Below are 25,824 nucleotides of genomic sequence, written 5' to 3' on the forward strand. Positions count from 1 at the left end.
GGAGAGAATAACATGCACTCTTCTCTGTCAAAGAGTTGGAGATTACAGAGGATAAAAGGAGTGTCGGAATGACACTCAGTCGCTGTTATACTGCTCTTTGTCATTGTAAAGGTATGGCTGCTTTTTTGTTTTTGACTAAACCAAAAAGAATGGTCAAGACAAATAAAATTGTGTGATAAATTCATTCAGGCCTTGCCACATCTAGATGGCTTAAGGCCAACTCAGACAGCATCGGCCGACGCAGCCCGACCCGATTTATCGTCGGGAACAGCCTTAAGCCGTCGTGAGAAATATTAAACATGTTTAATATTCTACTACGTGACTGCCCTCGACGCACACCATCGCGTCTGCATTTAACTCACGCAGACCCGATGCGACAACAAATCGCGTCGGGCTGCGTCGTACGACGCTGTCTGAGTTGGCCTTTAGACCAACATCTGAATTCATTTCTTGAGACTCTACATAGGTTAGCCCTCAAATACTCTTATTAAATGTTTCAGTGTCCACTGATTCAAAAATTCCATTAAGCCTTAATATTAAATTTAAAGTGGCTTTCTTTATTTTCTAGTCAATGATTGGGTGAGCTTCTGCCCTGTCTTTCCACATACTTAGTGCATCATAATTCTGGGTGTAAAAAAAATAACTAGCCTAGAAATTAAATATCCTTACAGTGCTATACATATGTTATGTTTGACCTTCTGTACACAAACTGTAAAAAGGTCTACAAACCATGCACTATTGACAAATTTGTGCACAGTTTTTTTTTATTTTTATTTTTTTAATTTATTCATTCTGAAGTAATTATAAGTAAAATACATTCAAGGATAAAAACACAGAAAAGTACAAAAAAGCAACTTATTTCCACTGTGGTCCCTAAATGAGAATACTTAAATTACAGAATAATACATAATCAAAACAACAAAGTCAAATTCAATAATCAAAAAAAGATATCATATAAATAAAGCTATGTATAATAAAGTTCAGGTAAATAATGGCTCTTAAAAGTGTATATGGATTGTGAATTTTGAACATTATAAGGTAATTTATTCCATTCATCGATTGCGGTATCGGTGAATGAGAATCTACTATGTGTACCAGATTTTTGTTTATAAATTATCATTCTAGAAGTCGAAAATCTAGTATTATAGTTTATGAAATTGGTTAGTAAATTCAATGCCAGTATTTAAATATACAGGGGAAATGCCATTAATAATTTTAAACATTTGAATACAGTTTGCAATAAGAAAAAAATGTTTGAGCTACAATGATATCATGATTGACTTATAATAATAAAATTAATTGCATGAATGTATTAGGAACAGTTCCTGAATTCATCAGAATGTAAAGAGTGCCATTAGTTATTAGTGAGAGAATTGTTAGGCATTTGCATAGTTACCAACCGTCTCGCATCGTGCGTGATGGGTCCCGCATTTAAAAGTGATTTTGGATAAAACACCCAGAAAAGATTTCTCTTAACTCGGCCAACCATGTACTTAGTAGAATGATGCCCGTGCGGTCTTGCGCATTCATTGTCACAACCAATCGTTGATTATGTGACTCAAACCCGACCCCGACTGGGGATCCATCACTGGATCCCGGTGGGGCTCTGGTGGCCCTGCCTCCCAGTCAACTGGTGTAGTCACGCATTTCAAATCTCTCAGGTTGGTAACTATGCATTTGTATGTACTGTATGCTTAATAATTAAGGTTTTGTTTAATGTTCTAACAATATTGATAATAATAATGATATTTGTGCTTCTTAAGGACTGGCTTATGCAGATCATGTGAGAATCCTGTTGTATGATGTCATCAATCAGAAGGCTGATGATGCACCTCATCTTATTCTGTCTATCATTTCTGCATGGCCATCTGTTCTACAAGTAAGTTAGAAAAAAAAGACTTTATTATGTTGATATTAAGTGACAGTTCACATATTGTTGTTATGTACTTTATATCTATCTTTTTACTACAATTTTCTATCCTTGAAAAAATGTAATCACTCTGACTTGTATCCTGTAATTGGCTGATATTTATTTCCATACTTGGCTGATCTGAATTTATTAATTTAAATAGAACACAAATTTCTGTTTAATTTACCAAATTTTTTTTTCTAATTTGGTAAAACCACAGAGTCAAAGTACTATAGAAATCACTTCATGCTTTATAGAGTTGAATAGCTCTATGGTTAAGATACTTGCCTTCCTACCGTGGGGCCCTGGATTCAATTCCCGTCCAGGTAACAGGATTTCTTCTCACAACTGAAAATAACGCCACTACCTAAGCTTCATGATGAGAGCATTTTGTGTGTATGTTTAAACTTTCAAATTATTTTTGACAATCTTATCTTTTTATGCCCATATATAGTCATGATGTGATGTCATCATGACCATATTTAGGCATGTCACATGTTTTTGTCTGGGCGGGGCTTTAGAAGTGTGATTAACCTCACTGTTGGTCCTTGTGCCTAAAGTCAATCACATAAACATAAATGAATACGGTGTGCAATTTTACATATAAACAATATATTTTTTCCATAAATGAACCTCTCATTGTGTTTTTAGTTGTACAGAATTTTAAATTGGAGTATATAAATAAATCAAATTCAATTTGAATGGTCATTTGTTTGTGTTGTGGTTGCAGATGGATTACGTCTGGTCAATGTAGGTGCAATGATACTGAAGGTTAGCGGGGTCTCACACGTTGCGATTTTGCTTTTGATGACACTTGCATCTACAGTATTTATATTATCGTGTTCAAAATTTTATGATATGATATCCTTCCATATGACTATATGAGTTGTATACATAATCCCTCTCACACCTTGCCCCAACTTCTGTGCCACCAGATTATTTCAGACTGAGCGTTCGTAGCGCAGCTTGTCGTAAACAACAATCGCAACGTGTGTGACCAGCTTAAGGGTTTTAGCAATGGTTAATTACATGCTACCCCTCCAATTATAGCTCTTTTTCCCTTCCTTATCCCCCAGTTTGCTTATTATAATCATGTATGCTTTAAATTAACAATGTTGCGATTTCTCTTAAAGATGAATACATCATCACCTGTGGATACAGCAGTTAAGATCATTGTATCACATCAGCTGCAATGTCAGCTTGAAAATGGCCAGTACACGGCAACCATCCTTCAGAAATGCTTCAATCAACTCTATGATTGGCCGATTGTCATGTCACAGACGCTTGACAAGTTTTGCATTGATCTGGTGAAGAAGTTGACAGATGAGAATGTTGCTATTGTAACAACCAATGCAGGTAATGACAAAGAATAAAAAATTATGGGATACTCAACTAGGGAACTGAGTATGTGTTCCATTGGCAGGGGTAATAATGTGAAGAAGACTTTGTGTAGAGCACTATATAAACATCGAAATAATATTTATTTTATTTATTTATTTTATTTATTTCTTTAGTAAAATGTTACTTTTCTCCCAGAGTGCGCAGTACCTATAAAACTTTAAAATCACATGAATAACACCACAAAATATTTTTTTAAAAAGCATTAAAATATAAGAATGATGGAAAAGAATTACTACCCCCCTCATTATAGATTTGAGAACCCCTAAAAGTAAATCATCTATCAGATTCAGTTCTGATTTTGGGCAAAGGTAAGTTTCTTGTGGATCTGGTTAAGTAGTTATGTACACTGTCAATTGAAGTGGTAATATTTTGGATAGAAGGGACTCTACCACTCAAGAGTTTATTAACTAAGGTAAATAAATTATTATTTCTCCTTTCGCTAAAAAAAGAGAAGTGTGCATTTGAATGAAATTTTTTGTACTATTGATGATTATTTTAATTTCTTCTCTTTCACAATAATAATTATCGTAAACTATGACTTCAGACATACGTATGATATTTTAATCGCTTTTAAATTGGTTTGAATTTGGTATACTTTCAGATGGTGACAGCATCTTATCTCCTGCTTCCTATGACCTAGTGAAGGCTGTTGAATTAGTCGCTGGTCAACTCGGCTGGGCCTGGATTAAGTACCAGCTCATCGATCAGGTTCTATGGCCGATGGTCGAATACTGGAAGTCAAAGGTTCGAGGATCGCATAGCATTAATGAAGGGTCAATCTGTGCTGTTTTGCAAATAATTGGTAAGAACTTGTTAAGAGGTATCTCTAAATAGACTCACTTCAGTATGTCAGAACACCTTAGATAATTAAAGTAGATGCGGTTGGCTATACGGTTGCGACTCGGACTCTATAAGGTGGGGTTTGAAACACTTGCTTTGCAAGTTGCTTCTTGTGTGCTTTATCTATGTTTGTCTCTCTCTACCCAGGAGTATAAATGGGTACCAGCATGTGCAGGGAAGGTAAAACAGACTGCAATGCAGAAGGAGTGGCGAACCCCCACAGCCTTGCACACTCTGGCCCAAACACCATTACACCTCGTAATGTGACTATATTTGTAGACTTGTTTAACTTTTGTTTAAAATATGATATATGGATCTTTATTTTTAACTGTTGCTTTCATACAGTTAAAACTTTTTGTGCAACAACCTGTCTTGTTTCCTATGTAATCACTGAATTGGAACCTTGTAAGCACGCACCTCTCTTAAATGACAACTTTCCTTAGACCCAAGGATGGTCGCTACCAAGAGAGGTTTCAGTACTACTGCATCACATTTAAGTTTTTTAAATGTTTTTATGGATTGCCAAAAGGAAATTTTCTAGTACTTTTGCAGTAAATTAATCTTTTTTAATTGCTAAAAAGAAATGTTCCATTGATATGTTAATTCAGTATTTAAATAACAGGAAAGTTACATATAAACAAAATTGGCAAGGAAATTGACTATAAATTAATTTTGAAACATTTACGAATGGATGAAGGGAAGGAGGGGTAGGTGGTTGGGTGCAGTTGATTATAATATTATATTTAATTTTGTATGATTCAAAAATGTATATAATTAAAAGCATGTTTTCTTTTCAGGCGAACTTTCCACAGATGGACTATCATGTGACCAGGAATCAGTAATGGAGTTGCTTGCAAAGGTTGGCACATTGCTGCAGGTGGATCATACTGCATCAGGTATATATTCTAATTAAATTTACACTATTATTGTTACTGGAGTGGGGCTGTGGCTTGGTGGTTAAGGTGCTTGTTTTCTAATCCCAGGGTCCTAGGTTCAAGGCATGTCACTGCAGGAATTTTTCTCATGACCAAAAAACAACTCCACTCCCTAAGCATCATAAAAGAACTTTGTTTATAAAGCATCATTCTATCCTGTAAGTGGTAAGTGTACTTGCTGTTGGATGTGAAGAAAAAATAGAAAAAAAATTTAAAAGTTTACATGGAATTTTTGCTTCAATTTGTTTAGGTTAAAGCCCCATTCCCGGCAAAATTTCACTAAAAACTGACTTTTTTTAGAAAATATGCATTTGCATTACTCCAATTATTATAAATCATGGAAAAATATTGGCATGAATTTTAGTTTCCTACGATATTTCTTCTCACGACCTATCGCAAAATCAAAATGAAAAATTCATCCGCATTTATTTTTTGTGTGGAACACAAAAAATCAAATTTCAGTCTTATTTTACATTTTTTTTCATTCTTAGGAATGTCTAAATTCACTTAAACTAGCAATTCCGTATTATATTTGTAAATCTTTATAACATTATACAAAAAATTAGATTTTTCTTAAAAACTGAAATTTTGCCGGGAATGGGGCTTTAAGGCCAAAAATATTTAAGCAGGGGAAATTGTGAGAATTTTAAGTATTTGTTATAGTACAGTATCCCATCCAATCCAATCATAACATTTGTAAAGCGCATTTCTTTGCAGATACGAAGCGCTGCACCCAACATACTTAGGCACCTCACAACCCACAGGCAACCGTGATCATTGCCTAACCCAAGCACAGAACAAGTAAACAAATCAAAAGAAGCAGTTGCAAAGTTTGGAATCATTATATAACAAATCAGTATATAACAAATAATTATAATACTGTATATTGAATAATATTGCTACATAAAGATGTACTATCATTTGAATTGCTTAATTTGTATATTTAGGTAAGTTATTTAAGATTCAAAATTTGAATGAGAAAAAAATTCCCTTATCAATTTTCAGACAGTTAAATTAAGTTCACTTTATCATTTTCATAGATCCTTAAATTGTCTGGTAATCAATTTAAGGATTTTTTGTATTAAAATGTCTGCAACTCGGTAAAAAATACTTTTTTTTAATCTGTTTCTTTGTTGGAAGATTTATTTGACCCCTTTAAATGAGCTATTTTTGAGGTATTTTCCTGTCATTTTGACTGATAGTGCATATTTAACATTAATTTTATGGCTATGATACATCATAATTGACTTTATTAATGATTTCTTTTCAGTTTCATGGATAATACAGATATTTGTAGTCAAGACACTGATGCGTTTGTCTCCAAGCAATCCTCAATCTGTGCGTGAATTGATTGGTGGATGGATGTCAAAGTCAACTCAAATGATCCCTGCTGTCATACGGAATGCTTTCACAACTTTAACAAGAAATGCTGAATCTCAATAAACATTAGGGAGCCCTTGATTGCATGACACGGTAGAACCTAGAACGTAGAATTCATACATGCATTTGAGAACATTATGTTCTCCTTTTTGCATGGATTGTAGGATGCAACTTAAATGAATCTACATTGTGCAGAGAACATAGGACGGTCACGCATGAGTCAATCCGTTGTAGCGTCGCATCGTTGCATAAATTGGATGGCTAATATGCAACCTGTTCAAATGAAACCTTAACAAAGTTGCACATTAGCATTTTGAGAAGAGTACATTAGTTGGGAGTTATTAAGCTTGATATTATGTTTAGCTACCCATCTTCTGACAACTACAGTTTGGTGTCCTTTTAAAACATGGGTGCTAAGCCTATTTTGTAACAATTTACTTATATATATATATTTTATATTTTATTTATTTTATATTTTTTTGCATATTAGTAGACTCTAAAATCGTTTAAGCCTTTGAAACCCTTAAATTGTCATAGTTTTCCAGTTTCCCTAGAGCGACGCCTGACCAAACCCACTTGCATTTCTCATTAGAGTCCTCCACCCCTGGTGCAGTCCTGTGCATGCACACTAATTTGAAGCTGTTTTCGTCAATTATGCTCCATTGATACCTAAATTCAACTGCGCCTTATGGATTTAAAGATACTAATTAACCCTATAAGTTATACTGTAAAATTGTAAGACTGATGCGAAGCAAAGAAAAAAGTACTAGAGTGGGGAAAATGGGGAACAACAGTGGCGAGAAGAGGATTCCAAATGTTATTAAAATACAGAATATATTTATTAGAAAACACCATTTCTAAGAATTTGTCCACTGGTTTTATGGCAACAATACATGTAGCATTCCCAATGTCAATGAGAAAATGTAGCATTAACCAAGATCTTTTGGAACCAAACATCCTCTTATGGTAATTAATCACACTTGGCTGTCACTACAAACTGTGATACACACAACATACATTAGGAAGCTTTCGATCGCATGACGACAGTAAGATATAAAGCTTATGATGTCATGTACAGTCATCTGCACATGTAAAACCTTAGACCTCGGTATTATGCGCTATGTAAATTTCACTACGTACGTACATATATCATTGTACGAATCCCAGACACAATTTGGCATAAGTCTATTATGTGCAGAGAAAGTAGGATGGTCAGAGTTCTGCATGTTGAAAGTTCTTTCAGTTAAAACTAAATACCGAACAATACGCAGACCAACGATTCCATTATTTTCATTTATACTCAAGGGCAAGTTCAAGGAATAAAACTTTTCTTCCCAAAGTTTAATCATCTCTGTCTTGGATTATGTACTATTTCACTAAAATTTACACATACAGAGTGAATACCTAACCAGGAATTAGAAATAACTTTTTTGTAAGGAAGAAACAAATTTGTATATTGTGTTGCCCCTTCATGAGGTCATTCAGTAAGGGCAAAACCTCAATGCCACTTCAAATTATCAGAATGACAAAATATTTTTTCTCACCAAGTCAGACCCATAATACAGTACTTGATTCTTTTTACAATGCCTGGTAATTATAAAATGGGGGTTTTTGTAGTAAATTCTGCCTCATTGAAAGTTATTTGACTTCTTTTGACAAAAAAATAAAATGCAATATAACGGCGGCATAGAAGTGTAACATATACTGTACTATTTTCCCAGATTTCACCAGACAGAATGTCTTAATTTACTATGAGTGCAATTAAAAAAACAGTAAACAGTTGCTTTACACATATCATTTAATGACATCATGTTTGCCTCATTCTGTCAAATCAGATTTAAAAGATTTGTTTTTAAATAAAATAATTTCTGAGAAATCAGAAGCATTTTGTGTACTAATATACAGTAAAATATTAGTATAAAACTTTTAACCCATGTACTTTTTTTTATGGCTAGATGTTTTCTTGAAAACATTAAAATTCTGTACTAGCATTTTGTATTAATCTACCATATACTGTATACACCAATTGTTCTGCAAACTGTGGATTATGGCCCACCAGTGGATTGCGGGGCTTTGACAGAAATCTCCAAAATGGGGCTAAAATCAACATTGTTGATGCATTGTTTACATATTTTACTGTAATCTAAATTTTTAAAATCCAGTCCCAAAATGGTGCACTTGGGCTAGTTCTGAATTAAGCATTATGTGGTCAGTGTTTCATGATTCATGTCTGAATTTCAAAACTGGGTTGTCAGTGTAAAAGTTTGCAAAACGCTGATACATACCACATATTTATGTATCTGTGGACAAGAGATAACAAATATAAAATTAAGTTGTATAAAATAGGCTTGGATAATCCAATCCAAAGTAATCATTGTTTAGATGTCAAGATGGCTGTCCACGGGGCTGTTTGTCTTGGCGCTGCCATCAATGTTGCAAATCCAGGTATATGCCCAATTATTTCTTATAATAGGGCAGAGATGTTGAATTTGAATTTATTGTTTAGATAAGCCAGATATATAAATGTAACCATTGATGATGATTTTAATCCTTCAAGTACTTTGCGTGATGCTTAATGTGATCCTCGATGAATGTTGAGATGAAGAAGTAACTGTGATCATAATCCTGCAAAAACAAAAACAAATGAAAAGTAATTTATAAATCGAATTTCACTTGAATATATTTAGAAAGGAATATTAGAAATCACAGAATAAATGGTATATTTTATGCTACTACCTCAGTTGAATAAATTTACAATAGCAAGTTACTATGATGTCTCATTTATAATTCTTTCTCTTTTACTTGCCTATAGTATGGACCACAGTAAAGTGGCTAAAGGATATTTAAATGCATGGGCAGTGATGGCTCCAGAAATGTGCCAACAAGGGCTGCCTAATGTCACATTGCGGGAATAAAATCCCTGGTGGGGTACATGGGGAGATTTTATGGTTCAGGATGGCCCAAAATTGTGCTTTAGAGTAAGACCACGGTATTTGTGGCAAAGACAAGCCAAACCAGTCACTCGTCGCAAATCTTCTTTCTGAGATAATGGCCAAAACATGCTGAAATGTCAAAATTTTCAAAATCTATTTTATTGTACTAAACTAACCCTTATATATCTATACTTTATTCTATGTTATTACATCACCAATGATTTGGTGATGGTCTCTGCCTGAGAATTCCTCAAAATCGTAAAATTTGAAGGCTGATTTCTCAAATACTGTTGTTTAAACAGCTGTAACTTCACAACAAAACATCGGATTCAAATGATTCTTTCACCATTTCTTATTTCAGTTTACTATATTAATAACTAAAATTGATTTTTGGGAGGAGTGACTTGTTTGACTTATCTCTGCCACATTTATTAGCAATTATTGGAACAAATAAAACAAATATTTTTAGTTTGACGACCTCATTGTGGTGTCAAATGACAGGGCTCCCTGTTTAAATTAATAATAAAATAGTAATTTTTATAGAAAATTAATCCCTAGGAATACAGTATTATCGACCAGACTAATTAATATTACACTGAAAAATCTCGCAGACCTTGCCTAACTCTCACGAAATAAACAAACATGCAGTATGCTGCCAAGATACAATTAACAACTTCTATACCTCTCTCATATTAAGCTGTACCGGCATTTTGCTTTCGGTGCAAGCTGTTATGAAGTGGTCAGGCAGCAACTGCGATTGGGTCAAGAAGTTGTCGGCTTTTCCTTGGTCAATGTAGATGTTTAGCGGTGGGCCGTCATATTTCTTCACAAGCTCACAAGCATCGTACTCCTGAAAAGATAATGGTAATATTAATAATTGTGAATTTATTTAGCTAATAATGTAAAGAAGTTGCGCTTATGTATATGCAATTTTACAGCTGGAAGTGCAATAAATTTAAGTGATAAATTTATTATAACGATTTACATAAAAAATAAAAAGATAATTGCTAAATGTTAATCTGCAGTGGTGGCACCAGGATTTGTTAGACGAGGGTTCAACATCCCCGACAAAAACACGAGTGTGCATAGCCACGCGTCATCTACGTCGTCTGCATATGCACACATTTTCCTGGGAGACTCACATATTTGTGATCCTCTCCCTTGTACCAGTCTGCTGATGCAATTTTTTAATGAATGTAATGCGATACTTTCACTTACCTTCCATGTTTCTTCATTTGAGCCGAGGTAGCCCGAGAAAGCTTTCTTACCCCAGGGGCACTGGATGGGGTTACATATAGGTGCAAAGGCAGACACAGACTGGCGAGAAATACAAATGTTATATTACTATTATTATTATTATTGTATTTTGCATACACAATGCACAAATAAAACAAAAGTAATACTAATTAAGTTTCAACAGTTTTCACTAGTAAACTGTAGAATGAAAAACATTTTTATCATTGTATATACCCTCTATCTGGGAAAGTCTCTCACTGGGACCCCTCTATTTCAAATTCCTGCATTGCAGTGGAGTTGTAGATATTTACCAACAAGGTTCCAACAGGTCAAACACTGGGTCTGAATCAAGGGACTGCCTAGGATCTCTGTTAATAATAGGGATCCAGAGGGAGGAACTGAGATTGAGCATTCAGACTACATATTAAGAAGTGCAATCACAATAACTCAATCGGCAATTCAATTGCTTTTGGCGCCATGCTTTATCTCACCTTGTATAATCCTGGATTTTTGAGACTGCAAATGAGAGCACCATGTCCACCCATGCTACATGGGAAAAAAATGAATAAAACTGGCATACAGGCATGTAGTATTTTTTGTGGGTGCAATATACCGAAAAATGGTAGGAAGGAACAGCGTGGTTGCAAGACAACAAGCAACCACATTGTCATAGCGGCCGCAAAAAGCCTAGAGAATCAAAACCTTGTGCAAAGATAAATATACTGTATAACATGATCCATTTATTTATTTTTTTATTTATTTTATTTCGTACTAACCAACAGTGATATCAACCGCCACCAACAGGTTAAAATACATATAAAATATTTATGTAAATAGATATAAAAATACATTAAAAATTACTAACAATTTAGAAGGATCTCATTGAATAGTGACATCACAACAAATATAAATATCACAAAATTCAGCTCACAAATAATAATTACAAGCTTTGCAAGCATAAATTTAATTGCAAAACTCCGATGTTGAACCATCACCCCACCTTACACATTGCAGCACCTTAGTTGAGAAATATGAAATTAAATCATTAAATTATATGGAATAATAATTTTATGACACTCGTCAATATCTATACATAACCAAACATAAATTACTCCATTCTAAATTCACAGTTTGTGGCTTTTTGGAACATTGTATCCAGGCCCTTTTATTGCAAAGTACTGCTATGGGAACAACCATTTCTAAGTAGGGCAGTTTAGCTCAGTTGGCAGTGTTCCAGAATGGTAAGCTGATTGTAGCTGGTTCACAAGTCCATATATTCTCTGTCCACCTTATTTACTAAAAGTTACTGGGCTATGTATTACCACAATATACACAAAATTAGCAATATGTTGCAGAATTGGGTCTGAAATACATGTTTACATTAATTCCCTTACCTATGACCAAATATGGACATCTTATCTGCCTGAACAGGGAAGTTACCATTGACAACTGCTGGAAGCTGCAATACAAGATTAAAAATGCTTTCTTCACATTTTTCATACAACAGTAAATATACCACCCATTTAAAGGATGGAATTATGCTATTAATTATAAATACTCATTATAAACAAAATAAATATCTTTTAGCATGGAAGGTAACAATCATACAAAATTTGTTAATAAGAAAACTACACCCAAATCACTTGTGCAATTTTTTTTCAAAAGTATCTGAGGACGTAGTGTACTGAGTATTCGGTACGATAACACATCAGGTAGGGCAAAACATCACTTCTAATACAATAAAGAGGTAGCTAGTGGGGAGGGGAGTAAGTGCTCAAGTCCATTAGAAGCAGTTGCTGCATTGGCTTGCACTCCCAACCTTTAAGGTCAGGGGTTTCGAAGCTCTCGCTGTGCAAGTGACTTATGTCCTTGGGCAAGGCACTTTACTTACGTTTGTCTCCCTCTACCCAGGAGTATAAATGGGTAAATGATAGGATGTTGTGGCAGTGAATGTACTACCTGTAGTTTGGTGCGCTAAACAAGTAGCGCACGACTAGGTATACTTCCCAGGTAGTTGAGAAGGTTGCACTTTGTGCTGGTTTGCCATTGAATGTTATCCAGTGAACAGGGGTAATAACGCACAGTGCCTTTGATCATTCGTTGGAATTGGCGCTATATAAATATTTGGGTATTATTATTATTATTATTATTATTATTATTATTATTATTATTATTATTATTATCATTATTTCAAACAGGCCAATCACCCAGTTGGCAATGACTCAGACCAAAAAAGGGAAAATTTTTCATTGATATAAATAAAATTGAATCAAACCTCATCTGTGATATAAGAGTACATGCGATAATTTGTCTTCCATTTTTCTTCAGTTGCATTTAAGTAGAACCCAGCACCGGAGCCAAAATCATATGCATCATCCTCGCCCTCAATATTACATCCACCTGAATAAAAAAATAAGACATTTATTATAACATAAAAAAAAGAATATAATTTAATCAATCCTAAAGTATTTACTGCACCTAGTATACAGTGATCTATAGTTACGCTTTAATTTTTAACCATTGCACTTGTATTCATTTAAAAAAATATTGTTTGAAGATTTGCGAAATAACAATCACAAATGCTTTCAGTACACCAATGTAGATAGTTCGGAAAAATAATGCTCATTGAGAGAGTGTCTCGATGTTTCAGATGAGCAGCTTCAATCATCATTAGGAGAATAATAATAGAATAGTATGTATTATTGGCAGGGTATTACTGTACTTACGAGGACTTGTATCCGGAGCAACAACGATGATGCCATGTTCAGATGCATACTTTTGAGCGCCACCTTTCCCAACAAAGTTCTGCTCAGTGCAGGTGAGACCTGAAAAGACAGAACAGGGTATTGTCAGCAACATAGAAAATAGATGAAATGGAGACAACCACCAGAAAAATTGATATAAAGCATTGGCAAGTTTCAGGCTCTCTGTAACCATTGTAGATCAGGGGTCTTGAGATGGATGAAGTTATTTCTGGGAAGTCTAGTTAAATACGCTTTCTTACATATCTTATTATTATGCTGTGCATGGTGTTACCCATTGGCCCTAAGTAAAACTTGCAAATATTATGGAGCAGGAGACCGTCCTGACTGCTGCAATTTGCAGGAAACTTCGAAACCCAGGTACATTCAATTATTAAATCAATCAGTGATTAAATTTAGATTCATACAGGCAGTGGTGTATCTAGGAGATGCTGAAGGACACACCATCTCCAAAAAAGCTTGCTCTCCAAGTCACCCCCTCCTCCAAACCACTGAAAATCTTTGAGGCAAACAAATTTTGCTCAAGTAGTTAAAGTCAGGCTCAGGAAGAAAAAAAGGTGTAAAAATGGGCGGTTACGCCCCTTTTTCCCCCAGTTTTTAAATATTCAAAAATCTGTATCTCGTTCACCGTTCAACAGTTTTTCGTCAAACAACTTTTTTCTGTCTTAGAAAAATCAGTTCTACAACATATCAAAAAATGTTTTTCCTCCAGAGCCTGACATTAAAAATCACCTTATTTTGCAAGCTAGCACCCGCACTTATTCATCCAGCACTCACTTCACCCTCACACCCCATTAGGCTCCTCTCTCCCAATTTTTAAGACTCCTTGATACACCATTGATTGCATAGATAATGTTCAACATAGTTGCAATGTGGATTTTAAAATAAGAAAATAATGACGTGTTGAGTACCAGAGAGATAATAGAGAACTGGACATTTCTCTGTTTCTGCCTGAGGTGGCAAGTAGATGCCAAAGGTCATCTTACACTGGACTTCCTTGCTGAAAAATAATAAATGAAGGAATTAACAATGAACATCATTACATTAGATTGTTATCGGAAATTTAATATAATTCCTTTTAATCCATGACACTATCAAGAATTATGTGATACAAATCTGAGAAAACGACAGCGCCCCATAATAGTTCTTGTGGCTTCTTACACATTCCCAACATGCCCCACATTATATATCATATTTGCGTGGGAGACACATTGAAAACTAAAATTTGTGTGGAAAATCAATAGGTTCATAGAATTATCTAAACTGCATGGTTTTATATTTAAACATAGGCCAACGCCAATTCTTCTGCAAAAATTTGTATGAAAATCACCCCATATTTTCAAAATGCATGGACCGTTTTTATAACCCTAAATTATTTTTATGCGGATACCATTCACCAGGCAGGCCTATTTTACAGTATAGTAGGGTATGTCTAAAATTCATTCTTAAAAGAAGATAGTACACATAGAATTAAACTTAAAATTAGTAACAAACCCAATTTTAAATAACAAACAGTTACCTGTCATGAGTGAAAACCTTCTGCCAACCACCGAAGGCCTTGTTCTTGCTTTTTTCTTCTATGTTAGTCATCGTTAAAACTGTATTCAAAAAATCATATGCACATAAGTACATCAACAAACATACTGTATATGCACCAAATAAAAAAAAAGTAGAAATATAATAATATAAAAAGGCCAAAACATTTTGTTGCTCTCGAGCTCAACCAACCTAAATTTCTAAAATCTAGGGTCATCCCATAGAAAGGTCGCCAAACTGTGAAATCGGGAGGGGAATTATTTTTGGCAGGAAAAACATGTTACCTATTCAAACCATCAAAATCTAGGCTGTATGACTAGAGAGTATTAGTATTTGTAGAGATGGTAGTGTAGTACAATAGGGAATACTAGGCCTATCCACTCGGCTCGGCCAGATTGTCACCATTTTCACGAAGAGACACAAACTTCAAAAATCATATTTCTTCAATATGTTTTTCTTTGACATTTTGATTATGTACATCAAACTTTACCTTTTCACAAAGAGCGCAACTACACCATTTAAATAATTACGCTAATTAGCCATACTGCACAAATATAAGCAAAATGGATTTTTCGTTTTCAAGAACAGACACAAACTTTCAGTGAGTTATTAAAAGACGCGCGTGCAGCACTGCAATCGTGAACGCTATGCCTGTTTTCGCCCTTGACTACAATGGTTTAAAAGCATAGGCTAAAATACAGTTTGTGCAACGGAACAAACTTAACAACGGGAGCGCTGAACAAGCGATGACGAGCACCCGCATATAAATAGGAATAGAAAATATATCTCTAAAGAAAATTGCATGAAAATAATTTAATTTTTAAATATCTTTATGAGCTACTGTAAAAGTAAACTAAAAAATTATTGTAAGTTATTTATAACATTAGCATAAATTAAAATGCATACACAGAACAGAGATGAGCACATTTAATCAACGATTGACCATGAGATGGTGGTGATGTCACAGGTCAGCCAAAATCTGGGCCCCGGGAATCCAGGGCAGCCAAACAAGAAGTGTGGCAAAGTGTGGCAATTACACGCGACCCTCACTGAAGAAATATTGCCAAGCTAGGTAAATACTGTATATCTAACCTAGGCTTAGAATACTTGCGTATGCTATTATTCCTAGGCTGCACTAGTAGTATATTGGTAGTAGTATGTACTGAAGGCCTACTATAATCGAAAATGTATCAATCAGTAACTCCACGTGGTGTGCTACACACACAAAAAAAGGTAGTTGCGTACGACGGGGTACGAGTTGACTACAACTAGCCAAGCCTAGCCTGGCATACCGACGCCTCGTTCCTCTGACCTCAGTATTGCTACTGGATATGTTTAGAATGCACCAATTATTACAATAGTTGCTATACTACCTCTTCTAATTATGCGATGGTAGTAACGTTCAGAAAAGTAGCTGGTTTGCTGCCTGACTGTAGCAAACGGGAAGCAAATTCGTAGCATCCACTGAAGACCGAGATGTAGCAAGAAAAGGGACAGAGGCCTACAATTGTATTATAGTGGTGGCGCTGTTCTCTTTACCCATACAGAGCCATAGATATAATGATTAATAGCTCTGTGGTCTGTACCCATATGGCGGGCGTCATAATTTCTGTTGGGTCGATGATGTTAAACTTTTAATAAAGCAGGCTCCAGAGGAAAACACTTGGTTTTTTTTTTTTTCTAAGACACGTCCCCAAATATTTTAAGGGGGTAGTTGGGGGCCAAAACCACCCCCGCCCGCGCTTGGTGCTTCGCAAATCACATTATTCACCCTCCCCCAACCCCAGCCCCCATACTAAATCCTAGATCCGCTACTGCCTCCATGGTTGTACATGATCAATATATCCTCCGGAGCGAACCATGGTTTTATGGAACCAAGATTTATGAAATAAAAAAATAAATAAAAAATCTAAGTCCTAATCCCCCCACCCCCAATACTTGGGCAAAAACAAAAACAAAACAAAAATTAAAAACTTATGTCGAGACTCCTACTTTTTTCAGAACCCGTGAGCTGATTTTTTTTTTTTTTTTTTTTTTTTTTTNNGGAATTTAAAGGTCATTAAAAAAAACCCCTCAGAAGTCGGGAAAGCTCGTTTTCCGCCATCTAGTAATCAAAATTTTCCCGGGGGAGGACCCCCGCATCGGGTTCGGGTTCATCGATTCATGGAAAATAGAATAGTACGTAGGCCTTTCAACTCCTCATTTGTGTTTTCTTTAAGACCTATATACCGGCACACTAGGCCGCATTAATACGGTAATAAGAATGAGAAAAATTTACCTGACCGTTTTCAAGAGGGCATAAAACATTGAATTTTGTACTTAAAAGTAATTAAAAGACACTTTGGGTCGGGAAAGCTCATTTCCCGTCATCTAAGAATCAAAATTTTCAGACCCAGATCCGCCCCTGTATAACATATTCGAAAACATATTCAAAAGATATTGAAAACAAAAATAATAAATTTATCGTTTAGGTTGGGAATTTCACGAGTCTCTGATAAAGTATATAATATTAACAACAATTTATAGAACAATCAGTAACTACCTATAATTATGTCTCTAAAACACCATACACCATACTTGCCAGATTGACTGAGACGGCCAGTTGTGATGTAAGTCCGGTCGGTATGTAGGCTTATATTTTTGTAAATCGAGTTGACATTGATTATATTGCTTCTCTTCGTTGTTTTACTATCAATATTCGTTTGAATCTTGGTAAAAGGTTTGTGGATTGATACGACGCATTGACAAATGTATTATTTTCAATCGGAGACAAAACATAAGTTTATCAGTATTGAAAAAAAAAGTCAATTAATAATTAACAAAGAAAGCATAAAAAAGACATGAAAAGAAAAGATACACGAAAGAAAAAACAAACAAAGGTTGAAATTAAGAAAGGATGAAATGATATAAATGGAAAAAAATAAAATAAAGGAAAATTAAAGAATAAAGTAATGAAATGGAGAAAAGGAAATTACTTTATTTAATCAAAATTAAATTATAGTAATATAAACCTAATTTATGATTTTTTATTTCTTTACACAGGCCTAAAAAACCTATCTAGTAGTAGGCCGCATTAATACGGTAATAAGAATGAGAAAAATTTACATGACCGTTTTCAAGAGGGCATAAAACATTGAATTTTGTACTTAAAAGTCATTAAAAGACACTTCGGGTCGGGAAAGCTCATTTCCCGTCATCTAAGAATCAAAATTTTCCCAGGGGAGGACCCAGATCCGCCCCTGTATAACATATTCGAAAACATATTCAAAAGATATTGAAAACAAAAATCATAAATTTATCGTTTAGGTTGGGAATTTCACGAGTCTCTGATAAAGTATATAATATTAACAACAATTTATAGAACAATCAGTGACTACCTATAATTATGTCTCTAAAACACCATACACCATACTTGGCAGATTGATTGAAACGGCCAGTTGTGATGTAAGTCCGGTCGGTATGTAGGCTTATATTTTTGTAAATCGAGTTGACATTGATTATATTGCTTCTCTTCGTTGTTTTACTATCAATATTCGTTTGAATCTTGGTAAAAGGTTTGTGGATTGATACGACGCGTTGACAAATTTATTATTTTCAATCGGAGACAAAACATAAGTTTATCAGTATAAAAAAAAAGTCAATTAATAATTAACAAAGAAAGCATAAAAAAGACATGAAAAGAAAAGATAAAGAAACACGAAAGAAAAAACAAACAAAGGTTGAAATTAAGAAAGGATGAAATGATATAAATGGAAAAAAATAAAATAAAGGAAAATTAAAGAATAAAGTAATGAAATGGAGAAAAGGAAATTACTTTATTTAATCAAAATTAAATTATAGTAATATAAACCTAATTTATGATTTTTTATTTCTTTACACAGGCCTAAAAAACCTATCTAGTAGGCCTATGGTGTAGGCCCTAAGTAGGATGACTTTGATTGGTGTGATGATAATTGAATAATAAAAAATAATGATTTAACGTATACACTTACGTTGTCACGACGTACGTACGCGCGAACTCCTTGTACATTAATACGACCCTAGGGGTCATGGTTCAAGTAAGGTCAGTTGCTGAATTAGGGTCGGTCGGCAGAATGGGTTACAAAAAACACGAAAATAGTGAAAACGAGGGAAATTTGGAACCAAAGAAATATGTTCATTCATGGAAAAATATCTGGGTATATGTTCAGTGTTGTAAGTAAACTTTGTTTAAATATTTAACTTGTTTTAAGACAGGCCTGAAGTCCTAGGCCTACTACTAGGGCCTGTAGGCCTATTTAATACTATCTACTACTACTACTAGGCCCCTAGCTAGTCACTAGTGCCTCTTGGTTGGGTCTCCAAACCGGCTAAGGCCGCTGGGCTAGGTAGCCAAGAACTAGACTAAGACCACTGATTTTACACACCACATCAGTGGGCTAGGCTACCCTCCCTAGTCCTGACTAGGCTAGGCATCACACCGATTGATTCTGTGTCACAGCCTATCATCATCAGGTTGCCATGAAAACGTGGTTAAAATATGAATTTTACTTTGCCATCAAATCATTAATTAAGCAGTGGTGGTGCCAGAGGGGGCTGGGGGACAATAGCAACCCACTCCCCCTTCGGGGAAGCATAGCCCCCCCCCCCCCGTTGGGGAAGATGATACATTTTCTCAGGGAACAAACAAATAAAAAAAATATTTACATGTAATATTCGTTTAGACACCATATTGTTTGTGTTAACTTTTCATCAAAACAACAAAAACAACAATTTTAAACAACAACAATATTAAACAACAATAACAATAATAATAATAATATAATAATAATTCAATGAGCCTAATTAAAAATAATTTGCATTATGTTATTACAAATGCTCATTTAGATAGCCTCATGATGGTTGGAATACATCGTGATAGGTGAAGCAACCTCGACCATGACAGCGTGGTTGACAGATTTCGTGCAAAATTTCCAAAATATAGAATTTCGCTTTCAAGAATGAGGATTTGAAAATAAATTAGATGGTTACATTGCGTACTCTTTGTTTCTTGTTTTATTCAAAATGTTTTGATTTTGGAAACTGATTTCAACATTAGAAAGCATAGCCTACATAAAGTCATATTATAGTAACTTGATGCCTATCAAATAAGTAATAGAAATTCGCCATAATTCATCAACTACCCGTGGTTTCCACCCCACCGGGTGCCCTAGACGGCCCACTGGCCCCCAGCCAAGTGAGACTCAATTCGCTTCACCCCACCCCCATTATTGGCGCTAGGCCTGAAGAATAGGCCTAGGCTAGGTAGGCCTACTGTAGGCCTGTTAAGAAAAAAATCATCTTGTTTGGATTTAAATGAAACTTATGTCAAAGATTCTACAACATTCAAACGTTAAAACAAAGTTTATCTTTAATTTATAGAAATCGTTCTACTGGTTAATTTTCTATGATTTTTTTAAATATTTTATTTTTTCGGAAATATTATGATATAGTTTATAGGTCTATGGATTATGTAAACAATGTGACCTTTTGACATTATAGAAAAAAACTCAAATTAAATTAAAACTTTATTTCTAATATATCTTTAGGACTATTATTTCCTTACACAGATTTTGTGTAGCATTAGCACTTCTACCCTTAACTACTAGAAGCATTCTCATACCATCCAACACAACCCTTCCCCTCCCCTCCCCCCTGGTGCAGATATATTAAGTACTGTACAAATTATTATAATATTATAATTTTTACATACAGTAATGAGTTGTTATTATTATACATACCCTCACTAAACTACACTTCAACTTATCCCCATCCCCTCCCCCAGACCTCAGACCCCACTACCTTATTTATCTTAAACCCTGTATTTACAGTAAGATACAATACACTATTACAGTGGTACAAATTGCATTAATTGCCAAATCCAAATCATAATACCTCCTCATCCCCACTACCTTTCCCCTCCCCACTGCCTAATTCCTCTCTCCCTACCCACACCCCACCACCTTCACCTACCTTACTACCTTCACCCAACGCCAATCCCACCACCAGCATCTCAGTAGTGAATACGCAACAGTCTCCCAAGCCTAAAAAACTACTTTCCAAACGATAAATTTTCTTCATACTCAAAATTACAATCATGTAATTAACCAACAGTTAAACAATTTTCCTTCTGCTCAAAAAAGTGGATTTTAATCGAGTATAAAGTTTAGACGTCAATCAAACTGTAAATAAAAGATGGATGAATACAAAAAAATTTGTAACCCTTCTTTGAACTTTAATCTGCATGTTGATGTATGACATCAGCAGTATCCAATGAAAAAATGCATAGATTTTTAAAAACGTATCACCCTGACCCAGCAGTACAAGCCCACCATTAGTGACCAAAGCTAGGAAGTGTGATGTCACGATTTTTAACATACCTACCTAGGCTATAGTAATGATAATGTTCTATCCATGGGCATACTGCAGACAGTAGGCTAGGACACTAGTCATATTGCATGTTAATTACTATGAAGACTATTTCATATAGGCTGTACTCTAAAGTATTTTAATACTTCGGATGATGGACTGCATAAAAAACTAGCTGAAATTTGCTGCGAAAAATTGTTAGGAAAATAGGTATGCAGAATCATAATTATAGTATTAGTAATGCATTATACATCGGTTATATAATTAGAGATTAGGTCAAGTCTTAATTTTCGGCATAATCTGTGTGGAAACCAGCCCTTATTTTAAATCATATGCACGAACAGATTTCCAGGCCCGATTTTTGCACGGATGATATACAGTATTCACTGTGCGTGCCTTATTTTACAGTCTGGAGCATAGTCCCTTTTCACACTTTTCATGAGATTCATTTGTTGGCTACCATGATGTGTATTTTATTTATGCCAAGGATAGGCCTACATTAAGTACTAATTCAAATTTGCACTGAAAATGCGCTGAATCGTATAATGCATTAGTTGTATAGTTAGTTAACATGCTAATGCCTAAATCTCTCCAAAATTTGTGCAGAAATCAACCCCTTTTTTTGAAACGTGGACCGATTTGTAGGCCAAAATTTTTGCGCCAGGGATATTCCCCATGCACGCCATAATTCACAGTGTGGTGAAAGTAGCCATAGACATGTGTGCATGGGATAGGCCCTAAAGGAAGCATCAATCGAGGAAGTAGTGTGAAAGAATGGTTTGGTTATGCCCCATGGAAGCTCAAGACTTTTAGCCAATATCTTCCTATACTAATTTTTCAGTTAAAAAGAATTTTTATCGCTGCTGACAAGGCGAGGGCGAGTGCTACTTTCCCCACTCCTAGATCTGCCAACTGTACTGTACATCCTTTACCAACAGGTGGCCAAAGTGCGGGTGATTTTTTTTTGGGCCGCCCGAAAAAATGAATTACAAACCCTACAGTATGTTTTCGGCCCGCCAACCATCTTTAGCTAGAAAGTACCTTGTTTTTTACGGCCTGACACCGATCATCTGTAAAAATTAATATTAAAACTGAGCATAAAGCAGTATAAAAGCAGTGATTGAAAGTTTTTGGAAGCGCACTGGAAACATCAAAGTTTGGGTGCAGCCCCTCGGTATTAAATCCAAAATGCACTTTGACCCTCTGACCCATTTTTATGCCCACCCTTGCTTTAACCAAAGACTCAAATTTTTGTATGTGGTGAAATAAACTTTAGCTGAGAAAGATGTTTGGTAACATTAAAATGAGAAATTGACCTTGCTTTTGGGTCATACAGTCATAGAAAAGACAGTCACATTCGTTACTTGATTTATCAATAAAGTTCAAATGATTTTCTTTTTTAATAATACTGGTTTGCATTTGGTGTCTTTGATTGATATACAAACTTTAGAGATTAAAAAAATTATTTTCAACAATGACTTGTGTTTATTGTATGAACAAATGTTGCACATATTTTAATTGAAATAAGACATTGAAAATGTAAAAATTCAACTTTTGTTTTTAGTCATAACAATCACAGAGAGAGAGGATATGGAACTTCAAGGGCTACCAGGAGAGTTCCATAAGAGGTCCTTACACATTTTAATGTGTAAATACTGTAAATTTCCTCCCATGATTCCCCAAATTTTGTATGCTGAATATTTGGTTTCGCTAGTTAGGTACTGTAAAGTATACTCTCTTTTAGGATTAGATACTGTATATACAGTATTAATATTCCCCAATTTAACCAAAATTTGTCTCGTGTTAAGGCTGGATTGTGTCATCACTAATAATCACAAAAACGTGGCTTCTATCTTTGGGAACTCGCTCATTTATTACAGTATGATGTATTTTTGTTCATTGCAGATTTTGTAACCATTGCTTCCATATTGGGAACAGGAGTGTTAGGTTTGTATCTAAATTTATTATTCTCAAACATAAATTCAAAAAATTGATTATGATGATTTTGATAATAATGATGATGATGATAATGAGGATGATGATGATGATGATAGTGATGATGATACTGTTAATGAGGATGGTGGAGATGATGATGAGGATGGTGTGATGATAAGGTGGATGGTGATGATAATGAGCATGGTGATGATAATGAGCATGGTGATGATAATGAGCATGGTGATGTTGGTGATCATCATGATGATATGATAATGACTGCGGCATTAATTAGTTTAAAAGAATTAGATTTTTGTGGGAAATTTTTGACAATGCATAAAGTCTGCAACACAGTGACTAATTTGTACAAATCAAAATCTGTAGTACAACCTAATGTCATTTACAAACATTGCAGTATTAGGCCAGTTACATTCAGTGGGATAAAATTTAATAACTTTTATAAACATTTATGCTTTCCACATCCAGGATTACCAGTCACTGCTTGGCAGTCAGGCTTTACACCATTTCTGACATCATTTTTGGTTGATTATGTAATGCAGGTAAGCAGTACAGTAAATAGTAAATTTAAATTGCTAACACTATGAACCACAACATAGCGAGCGGGCTTCTACTATGTATCAAGATGATATTGTGCGTCAGATGTACAAATACAGTACAGTTAAAAATTCAGGAGAAAGTATTTTTCATTCATTAAAAATGCATTAATAATTTTTTATGTACATATTTTAATTTTTAATTACAAAATTGTTGGCTGGTAATCACTAAAGGCCAACTCAGATAGTGTTGTACAGTATGATGCGGCCTGACACGATTTAGGTCGTTGTGAGAATATTAAATATGTTTTAATATTCTATGATGCGACTGTAACCAATGCAGACCTGTTGTTAGCTCACGCAAGCTTGACATGACAACAAATCGCGTCGGGCTGCATCATACAATGACCTTAAGGAGTTTTATAAAAAGTCTGCTAAGAAAGAGAAATGTTTTTTCAGTTGTAATTTTCATAATTTTCCTGCCGTTTTCAGTCATCTCCAGCTCTAGTACATCGTTGGTTGAATGATTGATTAACTACTGTGGGTAGTAATTTTTTTTCACTTGATAATGTCCATATCATTATGTGGCTTGTATTTACTTTCTTCTAGGCCTTCAGTATCCTCTTATTTGTGGACTTGTTGCAGAAAGGTCAAGCCTTCCTCCTCAGCACTCCAGAGGTAATTTATTGATTTATAATTACATTTGATTAAATATTTCTTATATCCTCCAGTACTGTATAAGCCCATTGAACCTTAGTATAAGCCTGCCCCTGACTCTACCTAGTCACTATTGACAGGCAGAACATTTAAAATTGTAACAGAACTTCTTTTTAATTATAATTAGTGATAATTCTTCTGTTGTGAAGTAATCATGGAATAGGTAGTAGATTTTATAATAATTATATTTGTTCTGTTTTTTTTTTTTTACTATTTAGAAAGATCTTGAGGCAGTTCCATTAAATGAGCTGTTCAGTGATGATGAGGAGAATGATAGTCAACCTTCTGGAGATGGTACTGTAGCTTCTCTGTTTGATTTATTAAATGTTTCCTTAATGTATTGTATGTTTTTTTATCAAAGACACATAAACTACTGTATCCATAATGGACCTTTCCACTAAGCCCCGCCCCTTGGATAATTGTTGCTGAGGTCCCACAAAATGACAGTGTAAAAAACAAGTGTGTTTCATTTGTTTGGCAACACATGCGTTTGTGTGGTGTGTGCTTATTTCTAACTGTGTTCTGATTGGTCAGTTGTTAAGTTTGATTGACATTCCAGAAAGATCCATTAGACTTTCGTTGATATACCGTAAGTGGTATAATTGATTTTATTAATGATTAGCGACCTTTATAAAATGCTCTAGGCCCTAAAACCAACCCCATAGCACATACTAATAGTCATAATCAATCATCTATCAATTATCATCAATTGCACTGATTGGTCGCTATCAGTCATGACCACCTCACAATGGGCTATATCCCAAAATTACAATAGCACAAATTATCAGTCAAAGTCGATAAGCTTTAACAAAACACAATATTTTGTAAATTAATTTATGACTGCACTTTGAACAAAATTTGAAGTAGATAATCCATCTTATAGTGAACAGTGATTGTACTGTATTACTGTATAAATGAAATGTTTTATATCCTCTTGATTGGAAGGAATTGGTTATTTGTTTGGTCAAAATAATGTCACCAACAGAGTGCTATGTTTACATATACAAAAGCTCATGTGCACTTGCAAGTTCCTAGACCCATGCTGGAGTATAATTTCAAATCTATATTTTGTTAGCTTGTACTACAATTTCTAAATTCCTTTCATTTTTCTAATGAAGACTCATCCATAGACAGGAATATTTTTCTGTGAAGTCTACTTCTACTAAGTGTACTAAAAACTGTTTTATAATTGATTTATTTTGTTTTGAAGTAATATTAATAATTACATGAAAATCTATATTTGATATTTTCATTGATGTATACCTTTTCTTGCAGACATGAGAGAGTCGCTTGAGGGTGAGT

General features: G+C 34.8%; 3 protein-coding genes across 4 annotated transcripts in view; 2 read left to right on the forward strand and 1 right to left on the reverse strand.

The window, feature by feature from the left end:
- The first annotated feature begins 14 nt into the window (after positions 1-14).
- Positions 15-7,810, forward strand: LOC117121577 (little elongation complex subunit 1-like). The gene is made up of 6 exons (XM_033266820.1): positions 15-111; positions 1,764-1,879; positions 3,043-3,265; positions 3,912-4,112; positions 4,948-5,046; positions 6,356-7,810. The coding sequence occupies exons 1-6, from the start codon at positions 69-71 to the stop codon at positions 6,526-6,528; spliced, it is 855 nt and encodes a 284-aa protein (XP_033122711.1). The 5' UTR covers positions 15-68; the 3' UTR covers positions 6,529-7,810.
- Positions 7,811-8,245: 435 nt separating this feature from the next.
- On the reverse strand, positions 8,246-16,441 carry LOC117121576 (S-formylglutathione hydrolase-like). The gene is made up of 10 exons (XM_033266818.1): positions 16,306-16,441; positions 14,916-14,994; positions 14,308-14,396; positions 13,361-13,459; positions 12,910-13,034; positions 12,029-12,093; positions 11,126-11,180; positions 10,617-10,715; positions 10,081-10,248; positions 8,246-9,090 (listed from the first exon to the last, which is right to left on the reverse strand). The coding sequence occupies exons 1-10, from the start codon at positions 16,391-16,393 to the stop codon at positions 9,010-9,012; spliced, it is 948 nt and encodes a 315-aa protein (XP_033122709.1). The 5' UTR covers positions 16,394-16,441; the 3' UTR covers positions 8,246-9,009.
- Positions 16,442-18,996: 2,555 nt separating this feature from the next.
- The window catches only part of LOC117121566, a gene marked incomplete in the record, with an annotated part of 20,709 nt that continues 13,881 nt past the window's right edge, over positions 18,997-25,824 (forward strand). Inside the window, 6 exon segments of one of the 2 annotated variants that reach the window (XM_033266805.1) lie at positions 18,997-19,126; positions 23,225-23,266; positions 23,738-23,811; positions 24,415-24,483; positions 24,741-24,816; positions 25,798-25,818. In XM_033266805.1, coding sequence (XP_033122696.1) covers positions 19,027-19,126; positions 23,225-23,266; positions 23,738-23,811; positions 24,415-24,483; positions 24,741-24,816; positions 25,798-25,818 — 382 coding nt within the window. 2 annotated transcript variants of the gene reach the window in all.

The sequence above is a fragment of the Anneissia japonica genome, unplaced genomic scaffold (assembly GCF_011630105.1).
Source record: "Anneissia japonica isolate Jap-2015-1 unplaced genomic scaffold, ASM1163010v1 scaffold3217_len398964_cov164, whole genome shotgun sequence".
Lineage (NCBI taxonomy): Eukaryota > Metazoa > Echinodermata > Crinoidea > Comatulida > Comatulidae > Anneissia > Anneissia japonica.